Consider the following 26,311-nt stretch of genomic DNA (forward strand, 5'->3'; position numbering starts at 1 on the left):
CTGGGAGCTGGAAAACCAGGCCTCTTCTACTGAGGTGCCTGGACATTGACTTTAGGCACCCAGCTTGCAGAATTCTGACAATCTTGCCTATACACAAAAATAAATTAGACTTGTTGATAATTAAAGCCATTGGGAGTTGACTTTGCCAGCCTCCAAAAAACAGATCACAGCTTCCTTCCTGGAGTTACTGCTCCCTCTAGGGCCAGATTCTCAGCTGGAGGAAACCAGCAGAGACCCATTGAAGTCAATGGAGCTATGCCAATTTACACCAGTGGAGGATGTGGCTCACTTTACTTTGTTTCGTAAATTCCGTTCAGTGGTGGTAAAAGTTTGTAGAGGCAGTGAGTAAGCTTCCCCAAACAGCCCCACGGCTAACCTGGCTCAGGCCACTTACAGAGACCCATCCACTGCTTGACCTCTCTGCTGAGGCTGCTAACAAAGGTGCTAAGTAGCGCCAACTGTGATGTGGATCTCTCTCCACTAGGAACTGCACAGAAACCGAACAAGTCTTGCACATGAGCCTCCAAGCCGCTGCTGGGCTGAACCAGCCTTCAATCACTTAGTGGGCTGCTGAATTAGGAACCCCACAACTCAGAGAGGTAAAAAAGCTCCCTAACCCATCACTGCTAGATAACCCCAGCAAGCCAGTCCCTCCTCCCTTTCCCATTTAAATTAGATCCTCCATGCCTTTAAACACCTCCCCAGAGAATGTTTTATTTCAGTGTCAGTTAATTCTCTGTGTAAGAGGCAATGGGCCAAGTTCACCCAGCTGTCACGCTGTCAGTCTAGCCCATCAGGATTGTACCTGGTGTTGAAATTTATCTATATAAAAACATAGATTAGAGAGGATGTGGGCGGGGGGGGGGTAGGTAGATCTAATTAAAATAAAGGAGACAGCTGTGGCCAGATAAGGGGAACTTCCAGCCTACTGAAGTGCTTAGCAAGGGGAGAGGGCAGGGGGCATGTGATTGGGCAGAATGGGGAAGGACAGCGGCTTACAATGGCTGCTCTTGGGAGTTTGCTTGCGCTTCTGGCTGAGAGGAACATGTTTGATTTGGCAGCTCTCCCTCCTGTCCCTGTCCCCATCCCCATCCCCATCCCCCTCAGCCTGTGCATGCATAGTGACGCCAGCCTTGGCCGGATCCCAGGGTTCTGTGAGAATGGCAGCTCTTTCACATGGCCCACACGAGCCTGGCCTCTGGCTGCTCGCAGGCTAAGGGGCACCCATCACTGTTCACATTGCTGCAGAGACACGGCTGCGCTCGCAAAGCCAAAGCGCCTGGAGTTGGGTAGGTTTCAAAATGGGCTTTAGTCAGACCCTCCCACAGACCTGAAACCCGTGGCAGGGTGAATGACTCCACCATGCAAGCATGTAAAGAGCTACTTCCCGCAAGTCACCACCACTAAGGGCAGGGCAGGGTTTGCAAAGCTGAACCATGTGCTTCCCCAACCTTTAACAGCTGCCAAAGGATTGTTTGGAAACTGGAGACAATTCGGGCTAGATGGGGATGTCCTTCTATAGACTAGCATGGCTCCTAACAAGAGTCAATAAAGCAAAAACTGGAAATTCAGTGCAAAAGCAAATATAGGGGCCTGATCCAAAGCCTTTGGATTAAACAGCTCGGCTTCCATTAATGGGTGTTGAATTAGGCCAGTGGTGCACCGTGTTTCTACAGAGCCACCTTTCTGGAGTCTTTCAAAGCATTTTACAACCATTAATGAATGAATCCTCATAAAACCCTTGCTACTCTTATCCCCACTTTACAGATGGGCAAACTGAGGCACGGGGAGGTTACGTGACGTGCCCAAGCTAACACAGAATCTGTGGCAGGGCTGGTAAGAGAACTCCAGCCTCCTGAGCCCTGTAATTTGACAAGTCCATCCTTTCCCATATAGATACAACCATGAATGTCTGTTTCATTTGATCTGAATACTCTTCAGAACCATGGCACAACACAGGTCCACCAGCGAATGGGACATTACAGCAAAATATCTGTCAAAGGGTAAGACAATTGCAGTGTTTGAATTAAGTAACTTGGAGAATAAGGGGTAAACTTGGGAGGTAAGAGTTCCAGGTGGGGAAATTAGAAAATAAAGATTTGGTGTAATCTGATTTATTCCAAAGAAATTACTTTTCAGAGATATCTTGTCCTCCTCCTGAACCATGGATGCCAGTGGCTGCTGTTATCACTAGACAGGGCTGGCCACTGGCACGGATGACTTACAGGTAGAAGTGGGTGTATTTGGAGACAGAAATTTCTCCCACCCCCTGTCCACCTGTATAGTTCAAACACCCACCAACCACATAAGCACACCTTCTGCAAGCACAACGTCCTGGTGTCAAAGCAATCAGTTTGTCTCACGCAAAATACAACCATTTTTTAAAACAATTAAAATGTCGCAGCTTCAACACAGCATTTAGAAGTGCAAAACCTTAATGAAATTAAAGTCACTGAGACCTGCAAAAGCTCTGATACTTGAGAGGGGGTGGGGAGGGGGAATCTGATGCTTAAATGAACTACTAGGTTTTAGCAGAAAACTTCTATCATCCTGTCTTTTGACATTGAAAAAATAAAAAAAACTTGTTCAGAACTTACCTCTCTGTGTGATGCTTAATTTGATCAGATGCGTAAAACATGTCTTGTATCATTACCTTATGCACTAGAAGGTTTACACACAAGCCTTAAACTGAAAGAAAGTTATTACTGGCATTCAGGGGACATCGCTGTTCGTTACCTTCTGTTTCTCCTCCCCCCACTAAGTACTTTTTGCAGCCTCTGCCAGTCCACAGTGTTCCTTTAGGAATATCTTTCGACTGGGTTCCTAATTCAGCGTCTGATATTTTTCCAAGAAGAGCTTTTGTAACTCTGAACTTACAGTTCTTTCAGTACAATCCCTGTGCCCAATAACTTTCTACATAAAAGCCTTCATTATGAACCTCTCGGTCACCGTCCCTTGCTGACCAGACTTCTGAGCCCTGGATGGTACTTCCAGTACAGTTTAGTCAAACCCCAGGGAGAGTTTCAAATACTGTACAGAGTAAACACTGGGGTGGGGGGGGGGGATTTGAATTGTAATTGGCATCATTGTAGTCTGCCTGTCCTTCCATTACTTCCTGATGGCTGCCATCTCATTTACATATTTTTTCAAAAGCCTTTTCTTTGCTATGTTACATAATTTGTGTTTATCCAGATAAACATTAATTATTTCCAGGTCTGGGCAATAGTGGATTTTTTTGTTTTGTTTTGTTTTTTGGTATCGGCAGAAAATTAACCACAGCGAAATGAACTCTGATTTAACAACAACACTTAGCCCATGTGTGGCATTCTGGAGAAGCTCTGCAAACATTAGCTAAGGATTCTTCCCAACCCCCCAGTAAGGTAGAGGAATGAACGTTATCCCATATTACAGACAGAGGTGAAGGCTCAACATTTTCAAAGTGTCCAGTGACTTTGGGTATTCAACTTGAGACCCTAGGGGCCTGATTCACCAGGGTCCTGCACCTTGTAGTCAATTATACCACTGCAAAAGGGGTGCAAAGACATTCACTTTGCACTGGTGTAAATGACCCGGGGCAAAGCAATGAAGAATCTGAACCTTAGGACCTAATTTTCATAAGTATTGATTTGCCTGGGCCTAATTGATGAGTAAAGACAAGCACACGTGAAATAGGGTGACCATCTGTCCTGAATTGGGTGGGACAGTCCCGAAACGCAGAGTTCAAGCCCTGGTCACAGACTGAATGACTCCTGCAGCTCTTGTGCTGTGGGGCTGGCTTGGCATGGCTCTCCACTCCTGGTGTTGCAACCTCTGGGGTTGCAGTGTCGTTCAGTTTTGGCTCTGCCCCCCTGCCTAGACCAAATTTGTGAGAGTGGAGTTGTGACCTGGCTCATAGGGTTGCAGGGCCACTCACTCAAATTTGGCCTCCCCTGCCTCCCCTCACCATGACAGCTGGGTTAAACCTGAGTGGTGCTGGGACCCCAGAGGTTGCAGTGCCTGGACCAGGGAGGTGAGCCCAGCCACCCCCATGGAACAGAAGCCACAGGCTCTGCCATGCGACCCTTTGAAACATTCTGGAGATCCAGTTTTGGGTCCTGACCCACAGGTTGAGAAATCCTGCTCTAGGCTGCCCAGGTACAAGAGCAGAAATCCAGATTATAGCAAATCTTGTTGCTTTGCCCAGAAAATCTTCTTCCTTGAGGTTTATCTACCTGTCCAACTGTCCATCCTTAGACTAAGCCCCTGAGTGTTTTATATGTCTGGAAAGCACCTAGCAGATCATGGGCACTACAGTAAATAATAAATATGAAGTATAATCCTTTGCTGCTAATATTTTTGAGTCACTATATGTTAAGGTCCCATTTACAAAGGTTAACTAATATATTTTTAATAGATGGCTAATCAATTGCTATAGATTCTTACAGAATCCAACAAATCAACAGGTATCTTATAAACATCTATATCACACTCTGGTGTGCTTATTAATAGGTCTCTAACCTATTGCTTGTGTCTGTAACATACTTATAACACCTACTAACTCTTTATAAACCATTTATAAATGGAACCTCAGTGTAAAGTGTGACAATTTGTTTCCATTATTAGTGCTGCAGTAATCTCATGTTTCCATTCACTGATACAGGCTTTTCGGTCGTCAGGACATAGGTTGTCCACCAGATAGTCCTAACGAAAATAATTCCACCAGGATTGAAATGGGGAAGCGATGCGATGGAACAGAATTCTACTCCTACTCCCCCTCGTTTATTCCCTGTAATTCATTAGAAGGGCATCTCTAGAAATCTAGAGCCTTATAATGATTTACACTTGGTCCAAATTTCATGTGGATCAGCAGCCAAAAAGAAATATTCCAGCACAGCACACACAAGCCTTCTTCCACAACCAACCTATATCCCCGTCAGCTCACGACACAACGAAAAGAGAACTTGCAGTTTGACTGGAAACGTCAACGGATCCCAACTGTGCTGGACCAATGGGAGAGAGTGATTTCCACAATCAAGCACCAATCACTGAAAATGTCCTGTCACGACCCTGCCTTTTAAATCTAGCATGTCTGCAAGTTCATATGCCCCCACAGATAGGGTGACCAGATGTCCCGCTTTTATAGGGACAGTCCCAATTTTTGGGTCTTTCTTATATAGGCTCCGATTACACCCCCACCCCGTCCCGATTTTCCACACTTGCTGTCTGGTCACCCTACCTACTGATCCCAACCATCACAATATTTGTACTGGGGCAAAGGGGAGGTTTGATGCCCACAGATTAAAGATTTGCCTTTGTTCATACCAAAAAAGTTCTCCTGAAGTGGATTGAGGGTTATTAGGCAAAACAAAAAGCTAGCCCAAGGGTGATCTGGAAGGTTCTGGAAGTGTTATGCTCACGAAACTCAGGACTTGTCTCCATGGTGAGGCAGTGTGCTTAGGGAATAGTGCACTGGAGTGGGACTTGAGAAACCTGGGCTTTATTTCCAGCTCTGCCCCTGGCCTGCTGGGTGACCTTGCTGGGCCCCTCCGTGTATGTAAAACAGGGATAATGATCTCCCTTTATGAAGTGGTTTGAGGGCTACTGGTAAATAGTGCTCTATGAGCACTAGGAGTTATTAGGAAATGCCACAGGTACCAACCATCTTTCCAATAGTGAGAAGCACCCTGTGTCCACATGCAAATTTTTCCCCATTGATAGTTCTCTGGACAGACAAGGGGAGAATGAATGAAGCAAAGTGACCCCATTGGATTCAGACCTGTGGCCTGATGCAAGGTCCAAATGCTAATGGGAAACTGAAGTTGGAAACCAGGCCACAGGGCTCTTTCTGATTGGCTGAGATAACAATGGACATTGTCACATGGTCAGAGACCAATGAGCTGTACTAACAAAGGAGGATGTGGCTTGGAGGAGATACAGACACCATGGGGGATCGGTGAGGTTGAGGGTAACATTTCTAAGCTACCTACTAGCACCGAGCTGTAAGTAATCTTCCACGCTAGTAACAAAACAGCCTGAAGCCCACTCAGTGAGATTCATCACGAGATTAGCCTAGAGTGTGTTAGATTATCCGCTTTTTATTTTATGATGCTCTGTCTACTTTCTCCTCCACACAAACTCACTTAAATTAGGGCTTATCTACAGCACAACTAAAACCAAGTCTCCTGATTCCTAGTCCTGTGCCCATCCATTAGGATAAAATGTTACGGATGGAGGGAAATTTGCAGCGTGTTTATAAGCAAAATGTCATACAAGGTCAGTTTAACAGCCCGTGGATGCCAGGCTCCTTTTAAGACATTTGAGAAAATGCCCTAGGCGTGAAACATTCTACCAGTTTCCCATGCAGTGAAAACTTGAAAACAGGTTTGGATTTTTTTCCTTTGGTCAGCTTGCTTCATCTGTCAGGTCTTTGTCCTGAGTCAAATTAATATTGGAAATGTTCACATCATTTCAATTCCTGATGCACCTTCTCTTAGAGGACTGTATCCTGCACTCACATGGGTTCTGGTCTAAATAGGAGACGGGAAAGACCCATTAGATCAGGGCTGGGATCCTATAGTGCTGGCCACGCAAAGCCTGGATAGAGAAAAATAAGAGGAAAACAAGGGGGGGGGGGTGTTCTAACTCCACTGAATGCATTGGATGCAGTGAGCTGTAGCTCACGAAAGCTTATGCTCAAATAAATTGGTTAGTCTCTAAGGTGCCACAAGTACTCCTTTTCTTTTTGCGAATACAGACTAACACGGCTGCTACTCTGAAATCTAACTCCCTCTTGTGGTCACCAGGAGGGCTGTCTGCCAAGGAATCCACTGAAGGCTATTCATGTTTTCTTTGTCCTCAGGAAAGGAATTCACAGCAACAGGCAGGAAGGGGGTGGAGGAACAGATCCCTGTGCTGTCCCCTGTGACAAGGAAGATTGACTCTGCAGACTCGCCATCGGATCACAGGCAGCCTCAGGGCTGGAGCCGAGCAGGTGAAGAGCTCCCCCTCCCTCTAGAGCTTTCACAGCCCCAGAGAAAAAGTCTGCATGCAACTCGGCAAATTACTTATTGCAGTGATTGTCAACCAGGGGTACGCATACCCCTGAGGGTACGCGGAGGTCTTCCAGTGTGTACAGCAACTCATCTAGATATTTGCCTAGTTTTACAACAGGCTACAGAAAAAGCACTAGCGAAGTCAGTACAAACTAAAATTTCATACAGACAGTGACTTGTTTATACTGCTCTATAGACTATACACTGAAATGTAAGTGCAATATGTATATTCCAATTAATTGGATTTATTTTATAATTCTATGGTCAACATGAGAAAGTCAGCAATTTTTCAGTAACAGCGTGCTGTGTCACTTTTGTATTTTTAAGTCAGATTTTGTGAGCAAGTAGTTTGTAAATGAGGTGAAACTTGGGGGTACGCAAGACAAATCAGATTCCTGAAAGGGGTACAGTAGTCTGGAAAGATTGAGAGCCACTGCCTTATTGTATTCAAAGTAATTTGGGATACAGAGGAAGGAGGTGGAAATACCACCCCAAACACATAGCACCTGGAGACTAGGTTGGAGCTGAGTCTATTCCAGGACGGGGGCTCACCCGAACTCTTGGTAAACAGCAACCACCAAACACTGCCCCTCCCTACTCACACCACGCTTCCTGTTTCACAGATTTTGTTGGTAGAGCCCTAGTTTAGGGTTGGGTTAGTATTACAGGCAGTTTCAGTTTCGTTTCTCTCCCTACAGCCTGACCAAATAAATAATGAAAGACAAAGAGGGGCACAGCCCGAGAGAAACCATGGAGGAGGAGAGCAAATTCTGCAAGAACTGGTAAGAAATCCTTTATTTCCCCAGTGTGATATTTATATTTGAGGGTTGTAGGGGCGCTAGACCAGGGTACGCAGAGGTCTTCCAGGGAGTACATCAACTCTTCTAGGTATCTGCCTAGTTTTACAACAGGCTACAGAAAAAGCACTAGCAGAGTCCGTACAAACTAAAATTTCTTACAGACAATGACTTGTTTATGCTGCTCTATATTCAATATACTGAAGTGAAAGGACAATATTTATATTCCAATGGATTTATAATTCTATGGTAAAATGTGAAAGTCAGCAACTGTTCAGTAATAGTATGCTGTGCCAGTTTTTTATTACTAGGTCAGATTTTGTAAGCAAGGAGTTTTTAAGTGAGGCGAAACTTGGGGGTACGGAAGACAAATCGGACTCCTGAAAAGTACTCTGGAAAGGTTGAGAGCCACTGCTCTAAAACAATGAGGAGTTGGCACCCTAAAGACTAAACAGATTTATTTGGGCATAGTCTGTTAGTCTTTAAGGTGCCACCAGACTCCTTGTTGGTTTTGTGGACACAGACTAACATGGCTACCCCTCGGATACTGCTCTAAAGAGCTCCCCTTAGTCTCTCTCAGTGAGGAGGAGGTCAGGGCCAGGGCAGGCTCTTGAAGCTCACCAGCAGCAATGAGGTGGCAAGGGTTGTTATCTGCTTTGTGTTAAACTTTGCAAAAAAGCTGCCAAGAGTTTTTAAACTATTTTTTGTATTTTAAAAACACGTTTCCCTTTATCATGGGCAGATCCTCCCCCATTGGTTACTGTCCACATTCTGCTTCTATATACAAACATCTAGGAACACAGGAAATGCCACAATGGGTCAGACCAGAGACTCATCTGTCTCTGGCAACAGCAAGTACCAACTGCTTCAAAAGAAGCAGAGGGAATTCCCGGATTATGGAACAACTGGCCTATAGGGAAAGTTAGTTTTCATGGAGTCTGGAATAGGGATCTGTAGCAAGGTGCCTCCAAACCCTGCCAGTGCCTCAGTTTCCCCTCATGCCCAATGGTTCTGTCACCAAAACGACTTAACTCTCTGGCTAAGTCCCCAGAAGTTCCCACATCCAGGCTAATCAGTCTCTTCAACCTCCCATTAATAGCATGGGTCACTATGGTAGCCTAGGGTAGTGGTTCTCAACCAGGGGTACGCAGAGGCCTTCCAGGGGTACATCAACTCATCTGGATAGTCACCTAGTTTTACAACAGGCTACAGAAAAAGCATTTAGCGAAGTCAGTACAAACTAAAATTTCACACAGACATCGACTTTATACTGCTCTATACACTGAAATGTAAGTACAATATTTATATTCCAATGGATTTATTTTATAATTATATGGTAAAAATGAGAAAGTCAGCCATTTTTCCATAATAGTGCGCTGTGACACTCTTGTATTTTTGTGTCTGATTTCTTAAGCAAGTAGTTTTTAAGTGAGTTGAAACTTGGGGGAACGCAAGACAAATCAGACTCCTAAGAACATAAGAACAGCCATAGTGGGTCAGACCAAAGGTCCATCTAGCCCAGTATCCTGTCTCCTGACAGTGGCCAATGCCAGGTGCCCCAGAGGGAATGAACAGAACAGGTAATCACCAAGTGATCCACCCCCTGTCTCCCATTCCCAGTTTCTGGCAAACAGGGGCTAGGGACATCATCCCTGCCCATCCTGGCTAAGAGCCATTGATGGACCTATTCTCCATGAACTTATCTAGTTCTTTTTTTAACCCTGTTATAGTCTCCTGAAAAGGGTACAGTAATCTGAAAAGGTTGAGAGCCACTGGCCTATCGGGAACCCATACCTATCTTCCCATCCTTGGAAAGCCTAAACAAATGACCATAATCGGGACCAAAAATCTAGGGAGATGTACGTTGTCCTAGGTCCATTAAAGACCAAAGTTCTCCAAACCTGAGGACAGCTGGAATCCACCTCCAAACTTTGCAGGTCCCCTACATGAATATAGGGCCCAATCCTCCGCTCACATCAACTTCACCCCTTTGTGACTCAGTCGGAGTTATTCCTGATTCACACATGTGTGAAAGGAGAATCAGACCCAGATATTTTGGGCCTAAATCCACTGACCGTGCCTGTCCCCTTTAAAGATGTTCATAGGAGAACAGTGCAACCTCAGCAACGGAGTCCAAATGTCTCAGTCAAACAGGGCACAACTATAAATATTCATCTCTAATTTTCAGGGACAAGCCAGTTGAGTTAAAGGAGGTCCAGTAACATTCCTTTCCTTCCCCCTTCCATGCCATACAGTAAACGAGATGTGTCTGCTGCCAATTTCTCTCTCCATGAGGCCCACTGCGTGCGGTTTCTCGCTATTTGTCCAGAGTGTGATGAACCTATAGCTCTAAAGGAGATGGAGGAGCATCAGCAAGACGCACATAAGCAGGTGGGAGTTGCTCTATTTCCTGAAACAAGAGCTCCCAGTTATGAGCTATGTTTCATTTTAGTCTGGCCATGCTATTGGATGACAAATAGCAACGAACGTCTATAGCTGAAGAGCAGAAAATATCCTCTCCTCCCTGCTCACAGCTCCCATCCAGCCACATGGCACTTACATGCTCAAGCTGAGGGTCTGTGGCCTAGAACACATGGACCTGACTCCACTTTGTTACACCTGGTATATGCTGGTGGGACTCCATTGATTTCAATGCATAAAACTAGCATAGCAGAACTAGCATAGGAATCAGGTCCTACAGGAGCCATCTTCAGCAAGCATAAATCTTCTTAATTCCACTGATGTCAACAGAGTGATGATATCTTACCCCAGTTGAGCATCTGTCCCTATATTGATGGGGCTATAGGCTCCTAACTTCCACTAAAATCAATGAGAGTTAGGACCCTACATAAATGTGAGGCTCTTGTCCTTAGCATTGAACTTGGGGAACTTTCAGGCTCGAATGCCTGAATAAAGTGGCCAAATCCTGCATTTGAACAGCCAGATCAGAACTGTATTTTCCACTAAATCTTGCATAACATAGCTCAGTCCCTGCTGCAAAAACTACAATCTCCACTAGCTTTTCGTCAAACGGGATGAAAATAGAAACACCACCCTAGGCAATGAGCCTGAAGCAGAGTTGGCATGAGATGCCACCAGACATCTTTGAAGTGTTCCCCCATGATCTGTTTCGTATTTTACCCTAAGCAACCTACTAAATCTTTTCCCCCTTCACTTTCAGGTCAGATGTAAACTGTGTCACCAAAGCATGCAGAAATACCTACTGGAGAATCATGAGGTGAGTAGAGTGATGTACAATATCAGAATCCTATTCAGATGATTTCTGACAAATCACCTTGATATGCACTGAAGAGGAATGACTTCAAAATAAACATCTTGCCTGCTGAAATGTAGCAGCCCCAGAGTCAGACAGCTTAAGCATGACAGTTGTTCCTTAGTTTAATTTAACAGAACATTTTACATTTAAATTAGCATGGTGAGCACTGTCCCTACCCTCTTCTTCCCACATAGATTCTCCTAGCCAATCCCTGCAGAACTATCACCTCTGCACATCTCAGGGGGCCCACTGTTTTCATGGATAGTGACACTTCTGCCCTGCAGCCCAAGCTCACATCTCACAATTCCAGGGAGGAGGCTCTGAAAAGCGAGAGGCCGTTCTAAGCATAGGGATGGCCTGCAAGAAGGTGCAACGCTGTGGTGGGAGAAGCAGACAGTGGGAATGGTTGGGAAGGAGATGTGGAACGAGAGGAAGATGGAGAAGTTAGCGGGGACATTTTCAGAACCGGCAGCAATTGCTGCAGCCCAACATCCTTATGCTTTCAGCTTTGATTTACGGTTTGCAATAATTTCCTCTGCCCACATGCAGTCCAATGAATGTAATGAGCGATCACTGAAATGCACATTTTGTGAGCTGGAAATGCCCTTCAATAAGCTACAGAGGCACCTGGAGGCCTGCGGTAGTCGCACTGAGCTCTGTTGGGAGTGTAACAAATACATCATGTACAAGGACTTGGACAAGCACAAAGACGTTTGTCAGAATGGCAGTAAGCTATCAAGCAATGGTGAGATGCACTATCAACCCAGTGAGGAGTCTGCTCGTCAAACCTCGATTCTCCCACCCTCAGGTATCCAAAATCCCTCATGATCTGCAACAGGGTCAGGTCTCTCCAGCACCTGTTGCTTTGGAAATTCCCATTTATCTGTAATTACTGTATTCACAATTCTCTATGAATCTTGATAATCCACGTTGTTTTGTATAGTGTGAAATTCCCCACAAGGGGTTATTGTCTAACCAGCCACAGCTAAGGGGCCAAATTCTGCTCTGAATTACACCAACAATTGTAAATCCAGAGCAGCTCTGGTGATGTCAAGCGGAGTTGCTGTGCATGTATAGTGGCATAACTCAGAAACATGGGGCCTTATTTTTGTCTGCAAGAGGCCCCTGGCAATGTAAAGGGGCCTTAGTGTAAATAAGAATCACACCATTGACTTTTCAGCTAGAGTGACATCTTAGGGCTTGATCAACCATTCCTTATTTCCCCCAAAATTCCTGTTGGCTTTAAGGGCAATTTGGGTGTGCAAGAACTGGAGGACAGCGTTCTCTCTCAGGCAGGGACCCCGATCCCATTAAACCAATCCAATTAAGTTGGCATAACAATCCTACTTCTACTGCAAACTGCTGAGAGTGACTAAACAAGCAGCTTTGCAAACACTAGCTAAAGCGCAACAAACTCACCCCCTTCCTGGGGATTGGCTTAATCCTCAAGTATTCAGAGTCCATGTTGCCAACCTGTTACAGTGACCTTTAAAAGTAGCACATTTGAGATGGACTTTCTTCCTACTGAAGTGTCAACAGCCAGGCGCATTACTGAAGCATTCGATAGCATCATGCTCCCCTGGGGCTGGGGACGGTTTTCCGTTGGGTAAGAGAAGAGGCCTGACCAGAGGGTGATAGGATAAGTGGGTGAACATTTGTGAACACTGTCCTTCCTCAGAATTATTGGTAGGCACCACAAAGAACAATGGGAGACAGAGAGCAAGAACGTACTCACTGGGAAATATACAATCCTTTGTGGGATAGCACTATGCAGAGATGGGCCTAAGGGGCAAAATGTGGATCCAGACTCAGATTTCAACCACTCCAAAGTTCAGCAGGGAGGGAAGGTCAGAACTTGAGTTTATTTAATAGGGGTCAATAGTGAAATCCAGGTCCATATCTGCCTTAGGCTCTGGTCCCTTGAAGTTCAGTGGTGTTTGGATCAGGTGCCTCTGGTACTAGCCAGCGTGACCCGAGTTTGAGGAGCCTGGGTACAGTATTTTACGGACTCGTGCCCGCTCTGCGTATTACCAACAGATCGCTTTCCCTTTTTCCTCTGAAGGTCTCAGTGACAATCTTTGTCTGCAGTGCAATAAGTGCTTCCCAGATGACCAGTACCTCCAACACCTGGTAAGTGGTTTGGGAGCTAAACCAGCAAAGAGTTTGGGCTTCATTCAAGTCAGGCCTTTTCTGTCGAAAGCCACATGTTGGATTCGGTAGGACAACATGTTTTGGCTGCTCAGTTTGCACAGCCATTGCTATCCCACGTCCAGCTAGCAACAGCTACACATGCCCTCGTGACCATGAGCTTGGCCGTTAGCACCAGTCTGTGTTTGGCAGCGCTGCCTCCAGGGCTCTTAGCCTCTCACTGCTGATGCAGAATGCAAACAGCTGTGACATTACATGCCCCCTGCGTCCTTCTCACCCACTGCCTAGGAAGTGGCATATCGAGATAGACTGGTTAAAGCAGCCCTGAAGAATGTAGGCCCCAATTCTGTTGCCCTGAGGGGTCTCTCTGTTCTGAAAGGGCTGTCACTAACCTTTGAGCCAGTTTGATGGTGCCTTTGCTGCAGAAGCTCCTAATGAAAGCCTCACTCCCCATTGGAGCATCTACCTGGACTCCATCCTCCTCGCTTTGTAAACCACCTGCAAACCCTGACTTCCCCACCCCAGAGGGGACTTTTAGTTGTAGTCTGCTTTATAGAATCTCTCTCCCTCCCTCCCCAGTATTTTTAAAGACCTCCATCTTTACTGGCGTTTAAAAACATCAGAAGGAGATAATGGGAGACTAATTTTCTTATATTCAATCGCTGTGCAGACTATACCTTTTCCCAATACTATCAAGGCCACCCATCATTGGTTCACCATCTGGCTATTTCCTTTGTTCTCTCGTGATTCTTTTTAACTGTTCTCCACAGAATGAGTGCAGCCCGCTCTCCAAACTCGCGGAGATTCTCGCCAGCCAGTCTGTTACAAAATCCCGCCCGCTCCCACCTCCCTCTCTGGTTACGTCTCCCCCCCACGAGAATGCAGCCGCGGCGTGGAAGGACGTTCGCCCAAAGAGGAAGGAAAAAGACTTTTCTGCCTCCAGGCCCTTGCTCAAGCCACTGAAGAACAAAAAGTCAGCAGGCCGCCCTGCTTTCACTGCCACGCTGGATCCTGTACTGCCTAAGGCTCTCGAAGACCCAATGACTTACGATGTGTTGGTGACCTGTTCCCAGTGCAATATCCTTCTCCCTGGTCCGACTCTAAGGAAGCACGAGGTGAGAAATGCTACGTGCCCCCTGCACGCTCTTGGGGGTGGAGGACAGCGAAGGGGTGCTGGGGACAGCCGGACTTTAGACAGCCTCAATCTAGAGACCAATGATACTTCAGCTGTCACACCTGCCTCTTCTATTATTCACTACTTATTGAGAGCTGGCAGCGTGCGCTGCCCTGAATTGGGCATGGAGTGGACAACCGACCAGATTCCATTTTTGTTTACACTCATGACAATCCAGCAGAACTTCACTACTGTTTAAGCTGAAGGACAACGTTGGCTCTCAAGAGCAAATGGGTATAAATTGGCCATGAATAAATTCAGGCTGGAAATTAGAAGAAGTTTTCTAACCATCACAGGAGTGAGGTCCCAGATCAGGCGTGCAGTAGAAAGGGCAAACCACCTAAGTAGTTTTAAGATGGAGCTTGATAAGCTTACGAACGGGGTTATATGATGGGTTTGCCTGTGGTAGCAAGGGGCTGGGCTTGATGACCCTGGAGGGCTCTTCCAGTCCTATGTTCCGCTGACTTTAATGGAGTTACTCTGGATTGACACTGCCCAACTCTGCCCTCCACAACATCTCTCTTCTGCCTGATTTGGGGGAAGTTACACCAATGTAAAAGCTGGTGTAACAGTGGAGAATCAGCCCTTAGTATTTAGGGCCTAGTCCTGCAGCTGTGACTCATGGGTGCAGACTGGCATAGATCCATGGAAGTCAATGGGGCTACCCCTACTTTAAATTAACTGAGAATCTGGTCTGGTAAATCACACTGGGCTTGACTCTCAGATACGCTAAGGGCCTTTCAGACTATGACCACGCAAAGGGGCCTTAAAAGGGGTGCAAACAGTCCCCAAAGGAAAGCCCCTGGGCAGAGCCAGTGCAGAGCTAGCATAAGGTTTCTGCACAGCCCTATTCCCATTCCCTGGTGTAGGAGGGGGATCTGTAGTGTGACCAGGTGCATGGCTATTGCCTGCTTCCCAGGGTTCATAAGGGGCCATGGACAAGCTCCTGCATAGCTCCAGAATACAGAGGTGGCAAAGATGGCTTAAAACCTCCTTTACTCTCCCTCCCATCCCTGCCTCAAATGCAGAAATGGAGGGTCAGATCCTTCAAGGTACTCGGCCTCTTCTTCCCTCTTCACTTCCCAATATGCTTCCAAATACATAAATACAGCATGATGAGTGTGATTAGGGTTATTTTGTAGCAGGGACAGAGCTTGCCTCAGGTCTCAAGGCCTGGTGCAGGGACCCAGTTGTCTCCTAACCAAGTGTGGATACATAAAGGACGCAGGGCTATGTTCTTTTGTATTCATTGTCATTATTATTCATTTGTTCAGACCAAATGTCTGCGTCTGGCTTCTTTGCAAAGTCTCAGGAGGAAACCAAAATGGAATCCTGGAAAACAAGGTACTATAATATTTCTAAGAAATACAGTATAACTCAGTTAGAGCCATCTACAGTTACTAGGTGCTGGGCTAGTCGGGGCGATGGGGCATTTCCCATAGCAGGTGCCTCTGGAAATGTTAAAGATCAAAGCATCACAGGGCAGTTGGGTATTTCAATGTGGATAGTGGTATGTTTTCCTAGACCATCTCCATGTTTAGAAACTATGCTCTGATCTTCAAGGCCCCATTCCCTAGTCAAGCTAACTCAGTAGGAATGCTTGAATTTGGCCCTAGCTGCATTGCAACTGCCCATAGCTATACGTTAAGGCAGAGGCAGAGAGACTAGAACTTGGGTGCTCCCAACATCTATTCTTATATGCTTGCCACTTGAATAAGCTGCCACAGGTCAATACTGAATTTTATAGCCACTCTCCAGTTGGAGACTTTAAAAAATATATATATCTGCATTTTCATACCAACTCAGTTACACACAGGAACTTAAAATCAGCTCCCTGCTGTCCTTTTATAAAGCATGAGGTCTTCAGCTGTCCTAGCAGACAGGATTTTAGGTACTCAAGATGCACGACAACACTGAGAACCAACCACAAGTTTCTAGTAATCACATCTTAATTAAGGGCTTGTGCACCCGCCCGTGTTATATGACTTTAATTACAGTGTTATAATAAAAACAGTACAACCCCACTAGAATGGGCACAATTATGCCAGTCTAAAGATGCTTATACTAGTAGAGTTTATTTTAGAGTATGCAAAGGGGCATAAGCTATACCCCTTTATACCGGCACCTTTATACCGGTATAATGGCATCCACACTAGGGGTCGTACCAGTGTAACTGTACTGATAAAACCATAATAATAATTTCCCTGACAGTTATACCAGTGCAAAAGCTGTGCACACACCTGGCCTAAGTGATGTTCACTATAAGGACCTTTGGCCTAATCCTGCAGTCCATACTCAGGACAATCTCCCATTGCTTTGTGTAATATTTTCCATAGACAAAAATGCTACCTTCTACTTTTAGCCAGAACTATCATTGTTTTATATCAAGGGGAAAAAACAAGAACAAAAATCAATGAAAGAGCATACAGTGTATGTCTCTCCTCAGACAGACTGCACCAACCTGGACACAAAATGGCTGCCTTTCTCTGTAGGCAGCATATTTACATATTGAAAGATGCCATACAACTAAAACAGAGAATGCACCAGAGTGTGAAATTAAAGGGAGTTTTGGCTGACTAGGAATATGGGATCGTACCCTGAAATAATTACCCATCCATTACATAGTTTGTACTCACTTTCCTTGTACTTTGGACTGTTCTAATGGACTCAGTCAAAATGGGTCAGGGGAGGTAAGGGCATAAATTCATGGGCTTACCGGTTTTTTTTTGTTTTGTTTTGTTTTTTTTTAAAAACAATGAGAGACATTGGGTTTTGTTTGTTTTACAGAGGAGCCTTTCTAAGGCACTCCTGGAAGAAACTGGAACCAGAGATGCCCCACCAGACCCCAGGCTTCAGTTCAGCGCTAGTAACGGCATTCTAAACACATGGCTTTATACATAGTGAATAAAAGCGTCATGCTAGACTGAGAATAAAGAACCATTCTCGGAAATTTATTCTGAACCAAATAGGCTCATCGTCAAGCTCCACCAGAAAGGTCTGTACAGCTGTGCCCCAAGTGCCATCCTTTTGGGCATTAACATGTAGTCCCTCCTTAGGGACTCACTTGTTCTCTGTGCCCTGGCTGTCACAAGAGCGGAGGTTAAAGGTTGAATTCTCCTCTCAGCTATGCTGGTGCATCGTGGCTGAAGGTGCAGTAACGTGACAGAAGTACTTGGCCCACAGTGCTTACACTGAAGCCTTCAAGGTGTTGGCTTTCAACTTTGACCCTAACTTCCCATAGTGATCCATCCCACACCACTAGACAGGTTGTACTCAGGTCTGTTGGGCTCGTTCACAGCCCTTCTCTCCCAACCAAACATACACACCCCTCACCACTGAGAGCAGCTTATGCATCATAGTGTCTTATTGGGGAAAATATTTCCCCTCAAGGAATTCATAAGCACTGTAGATTTGCTGAGCATCTGCCATTCCCATTGACTTCAATGAGAGCTGTGGGCCTCACTGACTCATAGCGCGTGGCCCAGCACAGCAAAGGGCTAAATACTGGTCTCATTGAACTTTATGGGAGCTTAGTCATTGACTGCAGCCCACGCGGTTTAGCCCCCAAGGTTCTGAGCACCCTCATTGGCAGATGAGAGTCTTCAGCCCCTTGTACGACTGAGCCCAAACTGCTTCCACATGAACTGATCGATACAAATGGTGGAAAAGTTAAATCTCCAGAGCAAGTGGGGGTTGTATATTGAGGCAGATGTTGAACTCTAGTTGAGTGGGAACAAATAAAAATGTTAACTGTGAATAAATAAGGTTATTTAATTGGTACCGTGTTTTCCCTGCACTGAAGCACTCCTAGCTGTATGTGATCCTATCCACTGGTTGCTGGAAGTGGAGTGAATCAAACAAGTGACCTTGTTTGCTAAGTGCATTCTCACCCAGTTCATCTGAATCCATTTGAAAATGAATGTTGATTTACATTATCTGAAGAAGCCATGCTGCCAAGCCACTAGTACGTAACTGAATACCCTTTGCTTTGCGTCTCTGATACCTGGACGTTTTGCTGATGAGAGCGTCAATGAACGAAATTTGACTATCAAAATGAGACCTTCAAGATAGCTCTAAGCAGGATAGGATTTTCCAATGCTGCCAGCACTAGCCTCACTCACTGCTTCAACTGAAGTCAATAGCTGACTTTTAAAGACGTCCACCGGTTTTGACAAGCCCATCCTAAATATCTGCTGAACATCTCTACGTTATGGAATATGGATAGCTACACAATTGCTTTTTTGAGAGAACGGGTGTGTAGCTGGGGTATAAGGGCTAACTCACACTCTGTAGCAGTTTCTTACATTAGTTTTACATTCAGTGTTTTACAGATGTGCATAGGATAATAAATTTAGTATCCCAAGACATAAAAGTCATTGTAATGTGCAAAAAGCCATAAGATCGTAATGTCTCTCAAGCAAAGTGTGTTTAGTGTCTGTGCAGAGCCCTACCACGATGGGGCCCTGATCCTTGACTGGGGTTTGTTCCTCAGTGCTACTCTAATAAACTTTTATTATAATAGAAAGATCTGCTAGATTAGTCTCTTCATTTTTTGTCTGCACAGCACACTGAGGCCTAGATCTGGAGTCTTTGGGTCCCAGACTTTTATTTGCAGTAAATGAATTATAATTGGGCCTGTTTCAAACACTTTGAACTAAAAACAGCTTTAATTTTTTTCCCCACAGAAATACTGCTCTAACCAGCACTAGTCATGAGAATCCCCTCCCTCCTTTGAAAGGGAGAGCTGGGGTGCGACAATACAGCATAGTAACTACAGCTCATGTTTCAGACTTTGGGGCGGGGGAAGTCACATTCCTGGGCTGATCGCGGTAATCATGTTAAACTCCACATCACCAGAAATAATAAATGTAGTTTAACATAGCAGATTGATTATTGGGGGGGGGGGGGCCGCACAGGGGCACAAGGAGAAGGGGGTAAAGTGAATGAACAATAATGTTTTAAATGCCACTGGAACAAAGTTTTCCACTCCCACAGGCCTCTTATTAATTCCCCAAGAGTCCAGAACTAAGTCTGCTGTCATTCTGCACACACACACCCCCAACAACCCCCCTTATGTCAATGGAATTGTACAGGTTTTAACAGAGAAGCATTTAGCCCCCTGCAAACAAGGGCTGATAGGAACGAATTGAGGTTTAACTCCACTGCCTTCATGGGGTGTTGGCTCTGCTCATAGCAGGGATGAATTTGACTCATAACAGTTCAATATGGACTGAATCCACCAAAGAAATGAGACTTCAAAAAAGCCTGCTTGCTTAGCCCTGGGAAGCAGATAGAGATATAGCTGCAGGGGGCCTGGATTAGATAGAGGCAGAATCGTTAAAGGCTAGTTTGGTAGCTAGGCTCCTAGTCTAGGAAGTGGGAGAGCTAGGTTCAAATCCCTGCTCTACCACAGATGTCTTGTGAGAGCTCAGGCAAGTCACCTAGTCTCTCTAGGCCTCAATTTACCATCTGTAAAAGGGGCATAACAGCAGCATTTCTGTAGCCCATTGGCCTGACACCCTTCCCAGAGTCTGGAATAGGCCCTCTTCCTCACTTCATTATTCAAACACAAAACTCACCCAACAAAGCTAGTCCCTTGGCCAAAGCAGACAACAAAGGCCTCACCTTCTGTTCCGAGGCCTACCCCAGAAGCCTGTTTGCTTTCTGTAGTTTTCTTCTCAGTGAGCCCCTTTCAGCCCTTATGGATCACCTGATCCCTTCCCAGCTGGGTGTGATAATGGAACAGGGCTGGTGCCCTCTGGCCTTTAGAGGAGCAGGCCACCTTGTTACAACTACCCTAACTCGCAGGGGTATTGTGAGAATAACGACATCAACGACAGTGAAGTGCTCAGATAACTACAGTAATGGAGAGCTGATAAGTATGATAACTAGATTGGCCCTGCCACCAACTGCTACATCTTCTGTATGGGCTAAATTTGATCTTCAGACACATGTGTGCAATTCCTACTGAAGTCTAAGGGCAGAATTGGATTCTCTTGCTAACGGCCCACTCTGTTTAATAGCGGCCACTTGGGTGTAGTAACATAAGGACCGTCATCAAAAAACAAGAGATGGAACTTGGGCTGTAAATCAGATCTGTATTTCAACACCACCACCACCACCCCCACTCACACACACAAACTCTGGGATGCTCTTCTCTGAGCACAGGCTTTGGCTCAGGCCCATCAGAGTTAAAAGCAACGTCGTAGAACCCTGGTGCACTCATGCTTTAACTTCTCTGGCATGTATGTCACATGTAAAACAAAACACTGTGGTACAACAATTAAACTAAATGGGCTGGGGTTGAACGGAGCAGCCAGCTTGTGCTCCAAAAACTAAGCATTTGTGTAAATATAAATATATATCCCTTGTTGTTAGAAAGAGAATTTTCAAAAGTTGTACTTACAAACAGTGACAAGTCTGCCTGAGTATGTGGACAGCCTGCAGCCGTAGTGCAGGGAGCTGGGAGCTGCTCTCATTCTTCTCAATTGGGGGTTAAACCTGAAGTTAAGATTGACCGTTCAAATGGCAGCCTTGTTTACTTCACAGCTAATCAAAGCATGTAGGGATGATCATATTAGGAAAATCTGAACAGTATACTGTGAGTAGCATCTTATACTGGTGTCACAAATGGGTGGGGCTCATTTTGTGGGTGGAGCTTGAGAGAGTACAGCTTTCTTTCCAATTTCACTGCCATAGGGACAAAAGTGATTTTAGCTACTTAACTTAAAGCTTGAGTATGGTGGAGCTATTTTGTTTAAAGATAAATTCACTCTCCGGTGACTGCAAAAATAGTGACAATCCACCAGCTTCAGATGCATCTGATCCGTAACACGTTAAATAAGTGAGAAAGTATAGCCTAACATCTTCCTCAAGCAGATCAAAACCCAGTGTCAGAAAACTGAGCAAATACTTGCAGATTATTCCATGCACTTGTTTTGCATTGAGTGGTCTATAAAAGGATGGAAGCATTATCTTGTCATAAGTGGAAACCAACTTGCATTGCATGCATGAGGTTTGGGTCCCCTAGGTTAAAAGCTGGAGCAAGCACCACTTTCTTCCCTTGCAGTTTGCGGCTCAGCTTCCAGACGCATCACCTGGTTTCATAGAGGGAAGGGGAGGATGTACTGCAGCAGCCCCCAAGATTCCTTGTATGCTGTTTGCACTGAGCTCCCAAGCAATGCATCTTTCTCTCCTTCCTGCCTTCACATCAAGGACACTGTTCAACTGACTTCCTCCCCATTTGTACTGGGATAAAGCCAGGCTGGGCCTGCGACATCACAGAAGCTATGTGCTGTTCCCTCATAATGGCTGAGTGCAGGCACATGACATGTCTCAGTGCTCACTGAGCCCTGCCAGGACAAGCTCAGAGAGGGAAGGGTGCTGGGGTATGAATGCCTTCCCACCAGTCCAGCATGGAAATCAGAACCGGTAACTAACTCTTCTTGCATGACATGCCTTGTTCATCTAATTTTATAACCCTCCATCAGGTTTCCTGACTCCCTACCTGTGCCCTATCCATTGGACCACACTGGACTCCTAAAATGGACTGAATAATTGGATCACTCCATTGGCTGAACAGCTTAATGTTTATTCCCCTAACTCCCTGGATGTGATGTTTCCATAGACCAATTTTCAAAGTTTTTTGGAAAGCTTCAAAAAGCTTCTTTACAGTACCTCCCAAAATAGGCTGTGATGTTAACCCAGAAGAGCAGCTGAAATCAGCAGGTTTAGCTGGTTCATCTCAGGCAGTGCAGTTAATCTGTGCAGTACAAAGGAAATCAACTCTTTGTACAGTACCAAGAACACTGAGTTGAGGCTGCTCAAGAAATAACTGATCATGCAGAAAAGCCATCTTCAATTACACTGGTGTTTTCCAGGAGCTTCTGGAGTCTGCATAGATAGAAAATTTAACAAATTGATCTGGAACTTCTATATCATTTTACCATCGAAGGTTTAAGCATTATTGGAGGTCAAGGAACTGAAACAGTACCTTTTGGTGTTACATAATTTTACAATTGCCCCTTTGGCCACAGCAGTGAACCAACGCTTGGAGCTTTGTAGGGTTGTTTCTGCTGAGAAGAGAAATTGATTATATGAATCAGGTATTTCTTTGTTGCAATCCTGTTAACTTACAGAGAATGTACATAAAGTACTGTCTCCCTAAACAAAAACGGCAGGCAATTTCCTTGCTCAGAAATTTCCAGGACTGCCACTCCAGCAAGTTCTTTGTCCAGAAGCTCTGTCTCTCTGTTTCTTCTCAGGCCTCGTCTACGCTGGAGAAAACGAGGTATATTCCTAACACGAATTAGCTAACTTGAAGTAAATCCTAGTGAAGACGAGGCAGTTGTAGTTGTCACACAAGTGAGCAGGTAGTTTTTAACTTGACCTGCTAACTTGCGTGAAAACTACAAACTGCCTTGTCTTCCCCCGGAACTTACTTTAGTTAACTCAAGCTAACACACCTTTTTTCCTAATGAACACTCAACCTCAGGGTTGCACTCACAATGGCTTCTTTGGCTTTCTGTTGGTTTCCTTTAATTCATGTACATACTTGTGTATCCACACCTTGCAAAACAATACCCTAGCCCCTTGCATTGGCAATCAACTAAGCCTTTCAACCCACATGATTTTAGCTCTGCTTAGTCCTCATGCCTTTTATTTTCTCCAGCTATCACCACATAAAGGGGGTTAATTGTTCCTTCCATTGAGCTTGAAAGAAGGGTGCTTAGCACACACATTGCTTTAACCTGGTCTGCCATTGTTTTTGGATCACAGACCCACTTGAAGGCAGCCATTAGCATCTTTCAGCATAACAGTATTATGCTTATTTTCTCTTTTGCTTCTCTTTTGGTTAGATCACAGTTTAGACCCAAGAGCTCATGTGGTCACCGTCGTTCGGATGTAAAGAGGCAGGATTTTTGCTATTCACTTGGAACGTTCTTGTTCTAGCAAACAAACTACCCACAGCCTTCCTGATCCAGAAACCATCTAGGTTTGATTCTGCACCCAACAGGAACTGACTGTCTCCTTCATGGAGGATGACAGTGAACCAGAGCAGAGTTGCTGGGCCTATTTGCCTGACGTCTGCCTGAGCAACATGTTCTGGTGGCTAGATGACAGGGACAGATCTCGGGCTGCTTTAGTCTGTAAAAAATGGAATCAAGCCATGTACTCAGGCTCTCTCTGGAGAACCAGAACAATCACCTTCAGTGGGCGGCCATCCAGGTCAAACACATCCGAGTTTGAATCTGCTCTGTGGTACGTCAAGAGATTCGGCAAGTACTTGGAACACCTAGAGATCAAGTTCCTGAATCCTTACAATGCTGTTTTGACCCGAAAATTTCAAGTGACTATGAGGGGGCTTCTCTCGCGCTTGGGCAAATGTAACAGCCGTCTGGTATCCCTGACTATTCAGCACCTGGAGTTGGACCGATTGGTCTGGAAAAATGGGATCAGGACTCAGTTTATCAAGAACGTAAGTACTTTCCTGAAAAGAATGAGCAAGCACCTTGATTATCTCAACCTGAAAGGAGCAAGAGTGACACTGGAAGAAGGCTGTGAGCTTTTGAGCTCTTTGAGCTACTTGAAAAACAAAAGTTTTGCCTCTGAAATCAACATAGAAGACTTCTTCAGCCACCATCTTTCCATCTACAGCAGCCCCTTGTTCCACCAGACTATGTCCACGTTCCGCAACCTGGTCATCCTGACTCTCAATTACAACTGCATCTCCGATGAATTGCTGGAAATCCTGTGCGAGCACAACGCCCATTCTCTCTGGACTATAAACATCAAGTGCCACATCCATGACCCTCACGGGCAGGTGGTTTGGGGGATGTCCTGGGCCAACCTAGCCAAGAGAGCACCCAAACTGAAAGTGAACTTCTTCTTTGAAAGAGTCATGAAGCACAACAGTCTAGCCAGGATACTCTTAGTGGAGATCCCACTCAGGAGCATCAGTCTACGGAGCTGCTATTTCAGTGACCCAGACTGGTCGATGAGGCCGACCCTCACCTATCTCTTACCAGCCTACAAACACATTCTGCAGGTATGGTGGGAACAGCAATGTTTTACCGTTTTGTCACTAATCTAACCAGGTGGCCGTGTGGGCATTGTACCAAACTATCGGTGTAAAAATGAAACCCTGACCCATGAGGTCATTAGAGCTCCACAAGGCAGTTTTCACAAGAGATGAGTCCCATACATAACTGCCCTGCCCATTGGTATAGACATTGACACTGTTATTTATTTTCAAGAAATTAACACTAGAGTTCAACAATGACCATGAATTGCTGGATGAGGAGCTGCTGCAGCTCGTGTTATCGTGCGAGAGGCTGTTCTTCCTCAAAGTCTGGGCCTTCCTCAGTGTGGCATTTGTGGAGAGGCTGCTGCAAAATCGGGCAGAGGGGAAATGTGTCTTGTGTACCATGAAGGTAAAAATCTCTTTCCAAACCTCCCACCATCCACCCCGTCGAAATGTAGTTTACGAACATACTAATGCAGCAGTGCCTCTGAATGTGGTTTGAAAGTTACTATTAATATGCAGGGAAAGGGATTGTGAGGAAGTGTAAGAATCCTGCGTGTATTCCCAAGGTCCACTTGCAGAGATGGGTCTCCCATGTCCTGACCAGCCCCACAGAGAATGCTCAGAAACGGTACGATAAGGTGACAACCCCGATGTCATCTCTTCCAGAATCCCATGCTCGGGAGCCCCTATAAAGAAGGTCCTTATTCAAGAAAACATTTAAACACGTGGTTAAGTCCTATTGACTTCAGTGTGACTTAAACATGTGCTTATATTCTGTCCTGAATAGGGATGCTCTCCTGAATCATGGGCAGGGACAGCTGCAGCCAGGGGAAACCATCCTGCCAGGGAGACAGCAGAACCCCAGAGCCCTGATCCTCCAGCAGAGACCCCAAGAGCTGATCCTGGGGATCAGAGAATGAGGCACTCGTTTTCCTAGCTATTCTGCTGTTGAAATCCCCAAAGGCGGGGAAGTCTAGGTTTTCATTCAGTCTGTAATAAGGCAAGTTCTCACTGATGGCCCTAGGAATTTTGTCTGAGCAAAAACTGAGTAAGGACTTCAGGATCTGACCACATTTACTAGCTGGCTGGCTTATCTAGCAGTCTCAACAGCCACCTGGGCTTCTCCCTATTACGAGCTTAACTGCAGTGGCAGCTTTGTGTGTCTATGATCCATCCACGCAGGTGAGGATTTACACAACCAGGCATGAGACCAGTGAAGAGGACCGACTGCTGCGAGACATTTACAAGAAGTTCAGAAACCTGATCGACTCAGAGCTTAATTATTTTGTCATCGCCTACCCAATGGTGTGAGCAGTGTGTGATGAGCCAGGAGTTAAAATAAAAACCAGTCACATTAGGAAATGTCTGATCTGGTCCTCTGAGGAAGTCTGTGGGGAGACTAATGGTATTAACAATGTCCCTGAAAGAGAAAGCCAATGAAAGGGAAAGACCACTAGAACTGTAACAAGCAGCGAGCAATTTTAGAGGCCCACGTATTAAAATTCTGGCTTTCGCAGATGGCCCGCAGTGTCTCATCTTTGTTATTTTGTCTTGTCTTTGCAATGGCACCGAAGGAAGAAGAGAATATTATTCTGCCAGGACAGTCACATTTACAATAATACCTAGCTTTTATATAATGCTTTTCATCAGTAGAGCTCAGTGTGCTTTACAAAGGAGATCGTTATTCCCATTTTAGAGGTGACGAAACTGAGGCCCAGAGTGGGGATGTGACTAACCCAAGGTCACCCATCAGGCCATTGACAGAACCAGAAATAGAAGGGAGGTCTCCTGAGTCCTAGTCTAGTGCCCTATCCATTAGCCAACACTGCTTCTGCCAGCAGTTATCTTACGTTTGGT

General features: G+C 45.4%; 2 protein-coding genes across 4 annotated transcripts; both read left to right on the plus strand.

Annotated features, from left to right (window-relative positions):
- The first annotated feature begins 6,883 nt into the window (after nt 1–6,883).
- Nucleotides 6,884–19,158, plus strand: XAF1 (XIAP associated factor 1). Of its 3 annotated transcripts, none has more exons than XM_073315479.1 (8): nt 6,884–6,970; nt 7,730–7,813; nt 10,084–10,219; nt 11,010–11,066; nt 11,655–11,913; nt 13,168–13,235; nt 14,024–14,368; nt 15,702–17,203. In XM_073315479.1, the coding sequence occupies exons 2-8, from the start codon at nt 7,746–7,748 to the stop codon at nt 15,801–15,803; spliced, it is 1,035 nt and encodes a 344-aa protein (XP_073171580.1). In that variant the 5' UTR covers nt 6,884–6,970; nt 7,730–7,745; the 3' UTR covers nt 15,804–17,203. The 3 variants fall into 3 exon arrangements, with proteins under 3 accessions (XP_073171580.1, XP_073171581.1, XP_073171582.1); XM_073315480.1 differs by lacking the exon at nt 6,884–6,970 and adding an exon at nt 6,998–7,242; XM_073315481.1 differs by lacking the exon at nt 6,884–6,970 and adding an exon at nt 17,215–19,158 and having other exon boundaries at nt 7,671–7,813; nt 15,702–15,771.
- Nucleotides 19,159–23,461: 4,303 nt separating this feature from the next.
- LOC140899864 (F-box only protein 39-like) lies at nt 23,462–25,768 on the plus strand. Its single transcript, XM_073316048.1, has 3 exons — nt 23,462–24,475; nt 24,684–24,860; nt 25,637–25,768. Exons 1-3 carry the CDS (start codon nt 23,462–23,464, stop codon nt 25,763–25,765), a joined length of 1,320 nt encoding a protein of 439 aa, XP_073172149.1. The 3' UTR covers nt 25,766–25,768.
- The last annotated feature ends 543 nt before the right edge of the window (nt 25,769–26,311 follow it).

Source organism: Lepidochelys kempii, chromosome 17 (assembly GCF_965140265.1).
Source record: "Lepidochelys kempii isolate rLepKem1 chromosome 17, rLepKem1.hap2, whole genome shotgun sequence".
Taxonomy (NCBI): domain Eukaryota; kingdom Metazoa; phylum Chordata; order Testudines; family Cheloniidae; genus Lepidochelys; species Lepidochelys kempii.